The sequence below is a fragment of the Podarcis raffonei genome, chromosome 2, assembly GCF_027172205.1.
Source record: "Podarcis raffonei isolate rPodRaf1 chromosome 2, rPodRaf1.pri, whole genome shotgun sequence".
Taxonomy (NCBI): domain Eukaryota; kingdom Metazoa; phylum Chordata; class Lepidosauria; order Squamata; family Lacertidae; genus Podarcis; species Podarcis raffonei.
Window position 1 is genome coordinate 24,645,001 of NC_070603.1, and position 16,127 is coordinate 24,661,127.

At 43.1% G+C, this 16,127-nt stretch overlaps 1 protein-coding gene across 4 annotated transcripts in view; it reads left to right on the forward strand.

The window, feature by feature from the left end:
• The window catches only part of AXIN2 (axin 2), an 80,333-nt gene extending 75,021 nt beyond the window's left edge, over positions 1-5,312 (forward strand). For all 4 annotated transcript variants that reach the window (XM_053375367.1, XM_053375364.1, XM_053375368.1 and 1 more), the window contains one exon: positions 2,921-5,312. In XM_053375367.1, coding sequence (XP_053231342.1) covers positions 2,921-3,047 — 127 coding nt within the window. In that variant the 3' untranslated portion in view covers positions 3,048-5,312. The remainder of the gene's footprint in view (positions 1-2,920) is intronic.
• Positions 5,313-16,127: the final 10,815 nt, after the last annotated feature.

Genomic DNA, 16,127 nt, shown 5'->3' on the forward strand with positions numbered 1-16,127 from the left:
TTGTTCTGTTTTTGGATGTTCTTCTTTGGAATGTGTCAGCAGTTGGGAGCTTTTACTAAAAAAGAAAAAGGAAAAAACAACAACAGGCCTCAAATGAAATATTCCCGGTTTTACAATGTGTAACTTTTCTCTCTTCTTCAAAATCCACTTTAGTAGAAGTCTCAAAATTGTCTATAAGGTTTAGTCATATGGCTAAATCGGAAATAATGGGTTTTGTTTTGGATTTTTATTTCCTTAAATCAGACGCTTGGCCAGGGAGAAACTTTGCATTCCTGCTGCCAATATCTGTAAGTGGTTTAAAGAACTGTCCCAAAGGTGCCTCCTCTTTCAAAAAAAGTATTAAGTGGTATATTCAATTTGCTTTTTTGCCCTTCTTTTGTTTTTCCAAGAGCTTTCCTCTTAAGTTGTATTTATATGTCCAGAGTGTGATATGTCCAGTCTAAATCATGTAGATCTTTGAGCTGTGGAAGCTTAGCTTGGTTTGGGAGGGCAGTTCACTGCTGTAGGGCCTGTTCTCATGGAGACTGCTTTGTCAAAATATATTTGGTTGAGCAAAGTCAGTGGTGCTGGTCTCGCAAATGATAAAAGACAAGACTGTGGGCATTGATATAAACCCAGGGGTCAGCAACCTTTTTCAGCCATGGGCCAGTCCACCGTCCCTCAGACCATGTGGTGGGCCGGACTATATTTTGAAAAAAAATAAATGAATGAATTCCTATGCCCCAGAAATAACCCAGAGATGCATTTTAAATAAAAGGGCACATTCTACTCATGTAAAAACCACGCTGATTCCCTGACTGTTTGCGGGCCGGATTAAGAAGGTGATTGGGCCGCATCTGGCCCATGGGCCTTAGGTTGCCTACCCCTGATATAAACTGAGGGGGTAAGACAGACATTTCCTGATATTTGAGAACCATGGTGCTGCAGTCACCTCGTGGTCAGAATTGAACTTGCGCTTCCAAGTTCCAGTAAAGCAGATTTACCTCCCATTTCAGGGCTTCAGTTCACTGACTCTTCTTTCCCATCTGCTTGTACACAAAGATTTATAGATCACTTAATCACATTACGCACAAGTTGCGCCCACGACTTACAAGAGGCTTACATTCTGAGGATCACACCTAAAGCCATAATTATGTATAGTCAAAATGCTTTGGGGACAGTGGCAGGTGGGATTTCCAAAGTCTTTTTTCCTGAATGGGACACCCGCCCCCTTTCTGCCCCCTTTAAATTTTTTAAACATTTTTGTGTGTAAAGCTGAATGCACACAAGTGAAATGCACCTAAGTTTGCGGGTTTACTGTACATAACAAAATTAACACAATAAAACACAGCAGAAATCCCAAAGCCTGTTTCTTACCCACAGATAAATAAAACTTTTAAAAGCAAAGGTATACAGCTAAATAATACGTTCTGTGAGGGATTGCTGAAATAATAATAATACCAATACCAATATAGCAAGGGTGCTGATAATGCAGTGTCATTTTAAAGTGGTCTATCGCAAAACTTTGACACAGAGAATGACAGTAGGGTTTTTCAAAAAGTGTGGAGGTTTAAAACCTGGCCAGTGGATAACTCTGCTTGAAATAGTCTCAGCAGCTTCTGTGAAGACACAAAAACTCCTTCCAGTCCAGCATTTGTATATCTTACGACAGGAATATAAATCAGAATTCTGAGTTGCGATAATTTCTCTGTCAGCACAGCTCTCTCAAAACAGCTTGGGCTCAATTACAATGCTGAGGTCCAGTCTGAACTCCCTCTCCCTCTGTGTGTGTTTGTGTGTGTGTGTGTGTGTGGCGCCCCTCCTGTCCCTAAACCAGAGGCAGGCAACTAGACTCCAGTTCCCATCAGCCCCGCCAATAGTCAGAGATTATGGCAGTTGTACTCCAACAATATCTAGAGGGTCACAAGCTCCCATTTCCTGCCCCCAAACCATACATAAAAGTTACATTCTGCAAGCTAAGCCAATTCTGCATACCAATGGGGCCTGTCAAAATCCTCATCCCTTAGATGGAACATAATTTGCCATGTGGGCCTCTGCCACCACGTTTCAAGACATGCACCACTTCAACAACAGTCAGCAGCACAAAATGGGACTATGGAGTTTCACACGGTGATGATGGAAATCCATGTGTCCTTACGTGACAACCAGGGCAAGTTTCACTTGCCATGCCCAGGCTGTTTTTCAGTAGCATCTCTTTTGTAACCGTAATGTGTGCCGTTAGGGTGAATCATATGGATAACTAACCTGAGAGTTAACAACATTATAAGATGTAGCAAGGCTTTTGGGGAAGAGTGCGTTGAGGATCATATTGATGTACTATGTCAAAGAAGCAGTCAGGTAATGCCAGCCTGTGGCAAATGGATCACAGTTTCATCACAAGATGAGCTAATGGCCACTTGCCTTAGATGCCTTTATAAAAGGGGCTTGGAAGGGGTGGAATTCACAGAGTGTAGGGTTGATCAATGGTGGTAGCCAAATTGAGAGGCACTGTGCTGTTGAATATTAGTTGCTCGGGCCAGTTGGGTGTTCTGTTGATCTCCTACCTTGCAAGAGGATGCTGGAAACAATTGGGAGGCGGCAGATTATGGCTGCTGAACTTCATCTTTGGTTTGATCCAGCAGGTTGCTTTCAATCTGCTTGTGGGCTTCCCACAGGAACCTGGTTGGCCACTGTGAGAACAGGATGCTGGACTTAGATGGGCCATTGGGTCTTCTAATGTTATGTTTGGTGTTCTTTGTCTCAATTCTGCCATAGCTACCCATGGAAACATAAGAGTTTGGTGTTTGGGCAAGGAGTGTTGGGCTCCTATGACATTCTGGATATGGAATGTTGGGTGGGAGCTTGCTACAGATACTTTCAAAAACAGCAATTCCAAAATGCTCTTCATTTATTTTGCATCTGTTGATCTTATTGATTCCAGGTATTACTTCAAGAAGGCAAGCAAAGAGTTTGACTGCGGTGCAGTTTTTGAAGAAATCTGGGACGACGACACTGTTCTGCCAATGTACGAAGGAAGAGTCCTTGGGAAAGTGGAGAGGATTGACTGATAGATTGACTGGCTGGCATTGTCTGTGTGAGTGTATTTTAAGGAGACATAAGCTAAAAGACGCTGGCTTTTGGACAAAACCACCAAACAAAGCTTTTGAAGGAAGGTTGGAACCAATGAAGAAAAAGCAACACAGACAAACTAAGGTCTATGAAGACTTTGCCAAATCAGCCTTACATTATTATTTTTTTAAAAAGGTGTCTGTTGAGCTGGGTGCAAGGATGTTAACAACCCCGAACTATTTATTGAAAACATGACCACTCTGGGTTATTGAAGATGCAGACCATGTTTTGAAAGACTTCCATATATAATATATGGCTTCCTGGGGATCCCAAACCTTATGGACTAAGAGAAACTGTGTATAGCTTACCTTACAGTAATCCTTATTGATATTTATTGAACAGTCTGGTTTTTTCCCTTAAGTCCAGTTTATGGACATGCTGCTTTAAACAATGGAGAGAAGAGAAGATGTGATATGGAAAAAAGGGGTGGTTTTATATTTTATTATTTACTTTGTTTCCACTATCTAAATCATTAGAATTTTGTCTTTTATTAAGAAGAAAAGAAAAGTGAATTCATTTCTGCCACCTTAGAAAACAAGCTGGAATCATGTTCTGTCCAGCATTATTCCTCCAGCTGTTTTTCTCTTGGAGGAAAAGGGGAGGAAGAGGGAATATTGTCGTACACATTTGCTCTTCTAAAAATTGGTAGATTTTGAATCAATGCTGCTCTGTTTGTTAGGTCTGGTTCAGATGTATAATACTCACTTGGTTGCCTATCAGTGGTTAGGAGATCAGGATAACCCCATAGACTGTTACATTCTTCGTCCTGCTCCCTTTCCCCATGAATCCTCTTTTGGGTATAACCACAGTAAAGGTAAAAGTTAAAGGACCCCTCAATGGTGAAGTCCAGTCAAAGACAACTATGGGGTGTGGCGCTCATCTGCAGACAGCTTTCTGAGTCATGTGGCCAGCATGACTAAACCGCTTCTGGTCCAGCGAAACACTGATGGAAGCCAGAGCACACGGAAACGCCGTTTTACCTTCCCGCCACAGTGGTACCTATTTATATACTTGCGCTGGTATGCTTTCGAACTTCTAGGTTGGCAGAAGCTGGGACAAAGCAACGGGAGCTCACCCTGTCATGGGGATTTGAACCTCCAACCTTCCGATCGGCAAGCCCAAGAGGCTCAGTGGTTTAGACCACAGCGCCACCCACGTAACCACAGTGCAGGGTTCTATCTGCCCTGATGGTAATGCTAGCTGTTATTATTTTTAGAAGAGTTTGCTCAAGCCTGCTTCCAATCATGGTTGTGAAGTTTGGTTTGAAGCTCACCATGGCTACCGTTAATGATGGTCCAAAGGAATGCTGCACCTTGGTGAGCTTGGGGAAAATTCACTGCAGGAGAGGACAAAGAATGAATACACAAGCCCATAGGTGTTCCTGATCCCAACCATGGGCAGATTGAGAATGTTGGCTCTGCACCAGACCTAGCAGTGTTCTCATGGGATAAATATAACAGCTACAGGGGGTAATAACAATATATGGGTCTTATCAGTCAGTTTCTGTGGTAAGTATATACAGTTGTCTGTATTTTTGTAGCATTGCAGTATGCAATGCATTGCATTGCTTCCAGTGTCTTCAGCAAAGCATCCTATAGCAAGTCCCCAAGTACAGAATTATGAAGTTAATGCAGACCCAAATGGTTCATATAGTCCAGTTTTATGAAAAGCGGTACATGAAACCATCCAGTTCACATAAACACAACTTTAGCCAGATCACACACACAACTTTGGTCTCCAGCTGTTTTTGGACTATAGTTCCCATCATCCCTGACCACAGCTCCTGCTAGGGGTGATGGGAGTTGTATTCCAAAAACAGCTGGAGGCCTAAGTTTGGGAAACCCTGAATAGAATGTTTTTCAACGAAATCAGTGATGCTTTTTTATTTATTTATTTGAAGAAATGTAGTCACATTTTCGGTAGTGGTACTTTTCTGTATGGTAAACTGTATTTAATAGGCGAAACCATCAAAATGTATGGTGCCCCATCCCATTCCATTATAGCAAATGGAAGCTAGTGCCCTGTTCAATCCTGCGTAGCTTGCTTCCAACTTTCTAGATGATGAAATTACGGCTCCCCATAATAAAAGATTCCACTGAGCTATATAAGGGCAACAGAGTCTCTCGCTTTGGGTGTGTCGTTGTTCAAACTATCAAATACATCCTCTAATTGGATTGTGTGTATTGTGGCAAAAAAAGTTTTTTTTTAAAGCCCCACCTGACCACCCTGAAAACACATTTTATTTCTATTGTGTTTTGTTTTTAATTGGTGCATTGTATGCCAACGTTACATTTCTTTTGTATAATACGTCTGTATATAGTGTAGGAAAGAATGTAATGCGAAAACGCTATTAATACACTATCTCTAGTGTGTGTTTTTAAGAAAAACACTTCAATCAGTACAGTACCTGTGCCTACATGGTGTTAATATGCCATGTTACGCCCTGTGTTCAGGGTCCAAACTCTTCCCTTCTTTGTGTAAAGGGGTTTATGTATAATATATTTTATGCCTTTTTACTACAAGTCCTTGTACTTTATGACTTTTGCCATGACATTTGTTCTACTTATACTGTAAATTATGCATTATAAAGAGTTTCATTTAAAGAAAAAAAATTACTTGGTACAATAATTATTGTAATTAAGAGATGTAGCCTTTATTAAAATTTTTATATTTTTCAAATTAATATAATCTTTCCCCCCTTTTTTGTTCTGGTTTTTTAATCTAAGGGTTTTTGTTGTTGTTGTTGTTGTTGCTTATTAGAGCAAGTTTCAACCATCCAAACCATCCTAAATCCAACGAAATACATTCCTAGGAGTTTCATTTTAAGAACTTTGTTGCGTGGGAAGGGGGAGGGAAGGGAGACTAAAAGGAAAATGCAAGGGGTTGAATTGAGGGGTGGGTTAATTAACTGGGAGTGAAGAAATCATAAGTAAGTTATCATCTTTAGACAGCTGTCCTAAGATCACTGAATCTCAAACCACAGGAATCCAGGCAATTTTGGGAGTTTAAAACATTCTAAGTTTGAAAAGTTGAAGTAATGAAAGTTGAAATCTCAAGCGGTTTTACAATGAACCTTAATTTAGCCTTGAGACCCTGGATGCCAGGAAAACATGGCTCATTTTGCCTTCAGGCAAAGAAGAGAGTGTCTTTGAGCATATGCAGGGTTCTTTTTCCTCTCAGTTTAAATGTTTTGATATTATCTTACTAATAGTAGCTAACGTAAGTATCTACAGTCACCCCCTATGTATCTGAAAGCAGAGGGACTAGGACGAAACATGTCGTTATGGGCAGACTCGAGTCACAGCAAATTAAGCCTTGAAAAGTCCGTGTGGGTAACCGTCAAAGCAGAAATAACTAGACCCTAGGCATAGATTAAATCAATGTGTATCACATCATATAAGAGGTCTTCAGGGCAAGGTTTGAGGCAGTGCTGGAAGAAAAATGGTGGCTCCTTGAGTCACTCAGCCCCATTAATGCTCATTAACACAGAGGTGGCCTTGTCAAAAAGGTATATAGACCGGGTGTCCCACTTCAGTAAGAAGCTAAACAACACTTACCTTACAGTCCCCGCTGAAGAGAGTGACTTCTGAAGTCAAGAGGAGCTTTTGACGTTCTCACAATGTGCATTAATGGTAAAATCCAGAGAACCACAGATCCTCTTACTGTAGAGGGTTTTTGGTTACTTCCTAGGCAGTTTCCCCCCAAACTTGGGTCTTCAGCATCTTTTGGACTACATTTCCCATCATCCTTGACCACTGGTCCTGATAGCTAGGGATGGTGGGAGTTGTAGTCCAAAAACAGCTGGCGACCCAAGTTTGGGAAACCCTGATCTAGAGAGTACCTATATCCTATTCCCGTTCAATAGGGCTTGTCCCAGCAGCATATTTGATCACTGGGCTGTAAGCTCTAAACATAGGCTTCCAAATGCTCCCAGCCATTGTTTCTGCATTCTGTAAAAAGACTTGGATACTGAAACACACACACACACCTCATATTCAGTTTCTGCATCCTTCTCATCTTATGATTCAGGAATTTAATTTTGTGACCAGTCACATCTCTTCAGATGATGATTTGTACCTGGTGAAAACCTCTGCTTCACTGTAGTGCCCATCTTCTTGCTACCTGACACCTAAGACCTCTCTTATCTGTGACTTGCCATCCATTGCAGTGCCCTTTGTACACCCCTTGTTAAAAACTTGGGCTTTCTTTCCTTTGTGTCATCCAAAAATGGCATCTAGTCCTTCCTCCGCCCTCTCCCTGTTCTGCTCTTGCCCAGGTAGTAACAGTGCATCTGGAATTATTTTGCCTGTGAGAGGAGACTTCATTCCTAACATGAGAAAAACTTCACACTGAGTACACAGGGCTAAGAACTGAATTCTCAGTTAAAATAAAGCTGCAGGCGGTTCCCCACATTTAAATGGATTGCTGTCTTTATTAAACACCTCAAGTTCGCGGGTTCACCTTAATTGATGAGCTGGACATAACAGATGGGTAGGCAGACTTCAGCAACATGGGGGAAGAAAGTCATTTTTTTCTCCCTATTCTACCATCGAAGGTTAGGAACTTAGACTGCACGGTAGTATTATTTCTTCTTCTTCTGCTATTAAAATGAATCACACTGAGTCTAATTCTTCTTGGGAAGATGAATGTGTCTGAGTCAGTTTGAAGTCCTTCGCTTGCCATATAAGCCTTTGCATCTTCATATATCACTATTCTGAAATACTCGCCTCTCTCTTTTCTTCTTCTTTTCTTCTTCTTTCCTCTCTTTTTACCCCCCTGGATGTCTGTAGAAACAAAAAATAAAATGTCTTCAAATACATGGCAGGCTGTTTAGTGGAGATAAAAGGGTGTTTGAATAGTCCTTTAAAAATGAATGAGAAGTGGAAAAACTCTCTCCTGTTTTGATTGTAAGTCCGATGTGGTGATCATTAAATACCACCTTAATATGTCGCTTTCAAAGAATGGCACCACCTTGACTATTTCAGAAGTGCCGGCCCTGATCCTGCGCTCTGATCCTGCACTCTGATGCAGATTGACCTGACCAGAATGATGCAAGGGTTCCTGAAAGTGGTTCCTGGAGCAATTTTGAGCTGTTCTTTCAAGCACTCTTAGTGAGAAAATATGACAGCAAAGATATTAAAGCACCCGGAAAGAAAGAAGACATGCCAAAGGAAACTTTGTCTAGAAGTCAACCGATTTCATCAGTCTTCATATTGACAAATACTGGCTGAAGTCCCCAACCCCAGCACTTTTAATAAGAGACCATTCATAGAATGTGTGCACAGATTTTCTTTTTAAAAACCAAACTTCTATCTTGTTGCAATTTGTTTCTTGAGTACGGGCCCCGCCATGCCAAAAGGACGACCCACAAAATTTGGCACCTGTCATATTCACCCATTTAAGTATGTGTGGAATATCTTGCTACTGGCAAACATAGATAACTTACAGAAAATAAGTTTTTAAAGGAGTTTATACTTTTTAAAGGAGCGTCTCCACCCCCATCATTCAGCCCAGACACTGATATCCAGCTCCGAGGGCCTTCTGGCGGTTCCCTCACTGCGAGAAGCCAAGTTACAGGGGACCAGGCAGAGGGCCTTCTCGGTAGTGGCATCCTTCAGATGTCAAGGAAATAAACAACTATCTGACTATTATAAGACCCCTGAAGGCAGCTGTGTCTAGGAAAGTTCTTAATGTTGTCCTATTGTGTTTAAATTTGTTGGAAGCCACCCACAGTGGCTGGAGTAACCCAGCCAGATGGGCAGCACATAAATAATGAAAGTATTATGATTATTATTTATTATTTCCAAAATACGCCTTAAGCATTTCATTTCATTTTGTATTGACCACATTGTGGGTATGGAAGAGTGTCAGCATGTTCAGGTAGTCTCACATTTCCTGAGAGTAAACGTGCTGAGGTGTGGAGGATCGCTTTGCTTTGTCTTCTTAAGCACTGAATCAGAGGAAGGGCTTTTAATATTTGAAATGTATTGAACAACGAATGGCGTCCTGTATGTCTCTGAGGCCTCCTCCCCTTTTGTTCCCTCATGAGAACAGAAAGCAGCAAAGAGACACAGAAAACAGGGGGAAGCCATGTCAGTTAAAGTGGTACAGTGGTACCTCAGGTTACATACGCTTCAGGTTACAGACTCCGCTAACCCAGAAATAGTGCTTCAGGTTAAGAGCTTTGCTTCAGGATAAGAACAGAAATCTTGCTCCAGCGGCACGGCAGCAGCAGGAGGCCCCATTAGCTAAAGTGGTGCTTCAGGTTAAGAACAGTTTCAGGTTAAGAATGGACCTCCAGAACAAATTAAGTACTTAACCCGAGGTACCACTGTATAAGAATGCTTCGTAGGGTTGCCATATTCTGAAAAGAAAAGAGGACACATTTACCAAATTCTACTTTTGGATCACTATGATGACTCTAACCGTGAAAAAGAGGATGTGTCCTGGAAAAAGAGGACATGTGGCAACTCCAGCCAGTGTAACCTGAGGTTCTCAGAGAATGAACTTTTAAAGGGCCTGCTTCCTGAGAGGAGTGGTTTCCCAGATCAAAGGAACGGAAGAGCTGCTCTCCAGCGTACTTTGCGACAGGGTATCTGGGGCTGAATGGAAAAGTACAGGCATAGTCCAGGTAAAGGTAGAGGTAAAGGGAGCCCTGACCATTAGGTCCAGTCGTGGCCGACTCTGGGGTTGCGGCGCTCATCTCGCTTTACTGGCCAAAGGACCTGGCGTACAGCTTCCGGGTCATGTGGCCAGCATGACTAAGCCACTTCTGGCGAACCAGAGCAGCACACGGAAATGCCGTTTACCTTCTCACCAGAGCGGTACCTATTTATCTACTTCCACTTTGACATGCTTTCGAACTGCTAGGTTGGCAGGAGTAGGAACCAAGCAACGGGAGCTCACCCCATCGGGGAATTTGAACCTTCTGATTGGCAAGTCCTAGGCTCTGTGGTTTTACCCACGGTGCCACCCGTGTCCCCAGGTACAGAACTGTATACAAACTCTCAGATCATGCCCTCTTAGGCAGCCCCATGGTGACAGAACCTGGCAGACTGTGGCAGAGGGAAATCTCCAGTGCCTCCTCCAACCCCAATTCCCAGTGGTGTTGATGAGGGGTTAGCTGTAGGGCTGCAATCCTATAGCCTCCCCACCACCTTGGGACTAATCCATATTTATCTTAATGGGACTTAATTTTGAGCAGACGTGTGGAGAGTTGTGCTGAAAATGTTTCTTTCCCGAGGTGGGATAGCAAGAATACCAATGCACTTTGAAGGGTAAATGTTACCAAAAATAGCAGGTCGTCGTCTTGATCTGCTGGAAAAAACCCAAAAGCCACAGTGCAGTCATACTTTTAATAGGACTAACTAACGTTGCAACATTTTGGCTGGTCCTAATAAAGGTGTTGCCCTGCTGTGGCTTTTGGATTTCAACCAATTTATAGCAAACTTTAATTTAATTAGCTGGGGAGCATATGTAGTCTTGCTTTCATTTCATGCTGAATGGTTTGAACGGTTGCTTTTTGCCTGCATATGAAGCCCAGCCTAGAATACCTATTTGACTCATACCCTCCAATGTTTCTCTGATGAAATAGGGATGTCCTATTCAACAACAACAATTTTATTATTTATACTGCACCCATCTGACTGGGTAGCCCCAGCCACGCTGGGTGGCTTCCAACATATATAAAAACATAAGAAAACATTAAACATTTTTAAAAAAAACTTTTCCAATACAGAGCTGCCTTCGGATCTCTTCTAGAGGCTGTATAGTTACTTATCTCCTTGGCTTGGGGGTTCCATACTCTCCAACATTTCTCTGATGAAAATAGGGACATCCTAAGGAAAAGAGGAACATTTTGGGATCGAATCAGAAACCAAGGCAGCTTCTGTAAATCCGGGACTGTCCCTGGAAAATACGGACACTTGGAGGAGTTGCTCTATGGGATCCACAAAAATGTTCCAGGGTGAAATCCTTCCTTGAAACATTGGTTTTCCCTGGCCTTAATAGTTTGGAATAATTTCCACTGACCTCCTCAGACAACCCTCCTTTTCTCTTTATCCTCTGTATATATTTATAGGCAGCACGTACCGTTAACTTTTGCATTGTGTAGTTCAGTGCTTTGAGTTGATAAAATTTGACACACACAGAGAGACAGAGACAGAGAGAAAGACCCTTTGGGATTTCTAGCTTCCTACATTTGTCTTGGGCTCTGCAGGAGCCTCGGATGCTTCTGAATTCTACAGCTCACTCTTTGAGACGCACATTTGCTCACAATGCACAGGCAGCTGGTACAGCAGCCATCACATTTGCAGTCAGAACCAGTGCCAGATTTATGTATAAGCTAAACAAGCTATAGCTTAGGGCCCCACTCTCTTGGGGCCCCCCAAAAAAATTTAAAGGAAAAAAAAACCTGGATGTACATTTCCAAAATATAAGATAAAAACAAATAAAATAAAACCTACATACAGCAACAGTGTTTTGTGTTGTGTAGGCTTCTGTGATGTAAGTAATGGGCCCCACCTGCTAGCCTGCTCCTTAAAATATCACTGGTTTGCTCATTTCTATATCAATGACTTTGATAAAATACATATGCAAACGGCTTTAGATACCTATTCGGTCCATAAATTACCATATAGCATATATTCAACACAAGAAACAACGGCAATTTGTTATTGACAAAGGACAGCTGGACATACAAAGGGCCCCATTACCTTCAGTAGCTTAGGACCTCATCAACCCCAAATCCGGCCCTGGTCGGAACACTTTTGTTTCGTACTTCTGCACTTGTGTACCTTCAAATCGCACCAGCAGACACTTTGCAGGCTTAACCGTGTGTCATGTTCATTACTCTCCCGGCAACATCAGGGCCATCTTTACCTGTGGAGAATATTTGTGGGCTTGTTGGTTTGTCCGCTTAGTCCGTGGAGAGTAACGTACATAGGGAACCATTCCTATACAGATGGCGGGCAGGTGATTTATGAGACAAATTCCAGAAGGGGTAGTCATCTTAGTCTTTGGGAGCAAAGACAACAGAGGTCTTTGTAACACCTTGAAGCCGGCAGATTCATTGTGGCACAAGCTTTTGCGGATCAGAGAGCCCGCTGCATGCACCTGACAAAAGTGGACTGCGCTGCACAAGAGCTTATGCCACAGCAAATCTGTAACAGTACAATCCTAAACATGTCTATGCCGAAGTAAATTGTGGTGAATGGAAATGGATTTATGCCCAGGTAAGAGGGGGTTAGGATTACAGGTTTGGGGGCCCTGCAGATGACTTCTTCATTGAGCATTCATGATTATTAGTTTGCACCAAGTTGATGAGGAAGTTAGATTATATCCAGTCTTAATTCAGCATCCATTCTAATTTGTTCATCCTGCAATTATCAGTGCGTTTCCTGATCACTTTCTAAACAGCAAACAGACCGATTCTTTTTTTTAAAAAAGTGAATACATTGCAGTAGGGTGACAGAGCCCTTTAATCTATTTTAACAGGCACGTGCTTGAATCCCTCCTGCAAAATAGTGACTAGAGACACCCTTAGTTTTTAAGTTACCATGAGACTCTGGTGAGTTATATTCCACACATCTTGGGGGCTCATGACTCCCATTTCTTAAACGTTGTGTGTGTGGCAGGACAGTGTTTCCATGGTACCAAAATGTAGTTCCAGTGCCTGTATAGCACGCTAAGCCACGTCTGCATTGTACATTTGAAGAACTCTAAGCCACTTTAATTGGACTGCAAGAAGATCAAACCTATCCATTCTGAAGGAAATCAGCCCTGAGTGCTCACTGGAAGGACAGATCATGAAGCTGAGGCTCCAATACTTTGGCCACCTCATGAGAAGAGAAGACTCCCTGGAAAAGACCCTGATGTTGGGAAAGATGGAGGGCACAAGGAGAAGGGGACGACAGAGGACGAGATGGTTGGACAGTGTTCTCGAAGCTACCAGCATGAGTTTGACCAAAATACGGGAGGCAGTGGAAGACAGGAGTGCCTGGCGTGCTCTGGTCCACGGGGTCACGAAGAGTCGGACACGACTAAACGACTAAACAACAACAACAACAACACACCACTTTAATACTCATGGTTTCCCCCAGAAGAATGCTGGGAACTGTAGTTTGTTAAGAGTGCCGAGAGTTGTTAGGAGGCCCCTATTCCCTACACAGAGCTACCATTCCTACAGTTCCTTGGAAAGAAGGATTGGCTATTAAACCACTCTGGGAATTTCAGCTCTTTTGTGGCGGAGTGTGTGGAATAGGGGGTCAACTTAACAGCTCTTACCACCCTTAACAAACAATGGCTCCCAGGATTCTTTGGTAGCAAGCCACAATAAACAGTTGTGCTTCAATTCTACGGGGTGGACGTGGCCTCTGTTGCCAGTCTGCTTTTGTACATAGAAGAGGAGTGCATGTGTAGGCAAACTAAGGCCTGGGGGCCAGATCCGGCGCAATCGCCTTCTAAATCTGGCCTGCGGATGGTCTGGGAATCCCCGCGATGGTGTGAGCTCCCGTTGCTCGGTCCCTGCTCCTGCCAATCTAGCAGTTCAAAAGCATGTCAAAGTGCAAGTAGATAAATAGGTACCGCTCCGGTGGGAAGGTAAATGGCGTTTCCGTGCGCTGCTCTGGTTCGTCAGAAGCGGCTTGGTCATGCTGGCCACTTGACCCGGAAGCTGTACGCCGGCTTCCTTAGCCAATAAATCGAGATGAGCACCGCAACCTCAGAGTCGGTCATGACTGGACCTAATGGTCAGGGGTCCCTTTACCTTTAGAATGTGTGCTTTTATTTAAAATGCATCTCTGTGGGACATAGGAATTCGTTCATCCCCCTCCCCCAATATAGTCTGGTCCCCCGCAAGGTCTGAGGGACAGTGGACCGGCCCCCTGCTGAAAAAGTTTGCTGACCGCTGGAGGAGTGGATACCCATTTTGACTTGCCTCAGTGAACGAAATGGCTCGGGCTAACCCTGTGTAGTGGGGTGGGGTGAACAAAGCTGTGTTTACTACCTGGGTGTTAATATATCAGGAGACAGGCATTTGCCGGGAGCAAGCGAGGAACGACAGAGAGACTTTCGCTGCATGTGACAGATTCCTAAAAGGAAGCAAAAGTGACTTGTCATGTATTTTTTAGGGACAGCGATTGCTTTGCAGATTTGCAACGAATGACTCTTTTTTGTCCATTAATTAATTAATTTTTTATTTAAAAAACCCTCACAACTGTCCAATATTATACTACCAGGTCTACATTAAATTATTTGATTACCTAGCAAGCAAAGAGTGTAAGAGGGTTATAGCCAGAAGGCACTTCAAAGTAACGCCTTGATGTTTCTGAGTGGGCATTAGTGGTTTTTGAAGGCAGGAGAGTGTTTTAAAAATATATTAAACCCTCCTTATGATCCTGCCTGAAAATCTCCTCACAAAAAAAAGCCTAAACACTGGAATTCTCTGCCAAATGGAGTGGGGTGGGGGGTGGAGAGTTCAAAGAGATCAGAGAGTTTCCATGTAAAGTTTAGAGTTTATGGCGTGACTGTTGGCTACGGAGCTTCACTGTTTGAACTCTTGTATATTAAAAACAGTTTCCTTGCCTTTCACAGGATTCTGAAAGACAAGAGAAAAGCGAAGGCCTTCCTCTCCTGCAACATTTCCAGACTTGATTGATTCCTATCTATGGACTTTATCTTTTTCCCTTGTCTCTTTTTCTCATGTTCAAAAGCAGACGGAATCCAAAGGAAAGGCAGGGTAAAACTTTTTTTTAGGATGTGAAACAGAGATGAGACACTTTTGTACCCTCCAACAGTTATCTGAGGAAAATAGGAATGTCCTATAAAGTTTTCAGTAGTACAGTGGTACCTCAGGTTACATACGCTTCAGGTTACATACGCTTCAGGTTACAGACTCCACTAACCCAGAAATATTACCTCAGGTTAAGAACTTTGCTTCAGGATGAGAACAGAAATCGTGCTGCGGCAGCACGGCGGCAGCGGGAGGCCCCATTAGCTAAAGTGGTGCTTCAGGTTAAGAACAGTTTCAGGTTAAGAACAGACCTCCGGAACGAATTAAGTACTTAACCTGAGGTACCACTGTAGTAGTGATTTTACTATTTATACCCCACCCATCTGGGTTGCTTCCAACATATATAAAAACATTATACAACCTGAAACATTAAAACATTAAACATGTTAAAAACTTCCCTATACAGGGCTGCCTTTGGATGGCTTGGGGGTTGGGTAAGTCCATACCCTCCAACATTTCTCCGATGAAAATAGGGACGTCCTAAGGAAAAGCGGGACATTCCGGCATCAAATCAGAAACTGGGATGGCTTCTGTCAAACCAGGACTGTCCCTGGAAAATAGAGACACTGCACTTTCCCCATTTTTTAAAAAAACATCAGCATAAAAAATCTCTGCAATCCTCTTTGAGATCTCATGCTGAAGATGTCTCAATGGCTGCACATGAGCTAGCTTTCTTTGCATGTTGCCAAGAGAGCACATCTCTCCCCCCCTGCCCTGAGCCCCTGTTATTTTGACAACCCTGACTCTTAATGTCCCCATTTGGTCCAAGAAGGTGAGCTGGTGCAAGAGAGGTCACAAATCGGTTGCAAACGTGCACGAGATTTCCTCTCATTGGCATGGGCGAAAAGTGTTATCCTTACTTCCAGCAGGCATGGGACCTCTGGAGCATTTCAATGTATTCCTTCCTACCCAGTCCCAATGGAATGACCCACACTGTGCAGCCATGAGAGTGGCAACCCACATGGTGGGGCAGAGCTGCCCTCCTGGCACCAGCAACACTGACAGTGTTGGGGTGGGGCAAGGGTGAGGTCAGAGTTGTCTGGAAATGCCATTGGAAGCACCAGGTTGTCTGCTCAAGCCCCCAAGCAGTGGAGACTCACCAGTCCCAACCCTACATCAAACGCATCACTGCCCATTCAGGTTTGGGACCTACTTCCCAACGGGGCACTTAGGAACCTCACATACATTTTTCACACATACATCACACATACTCAGTGTAGGAAAATGA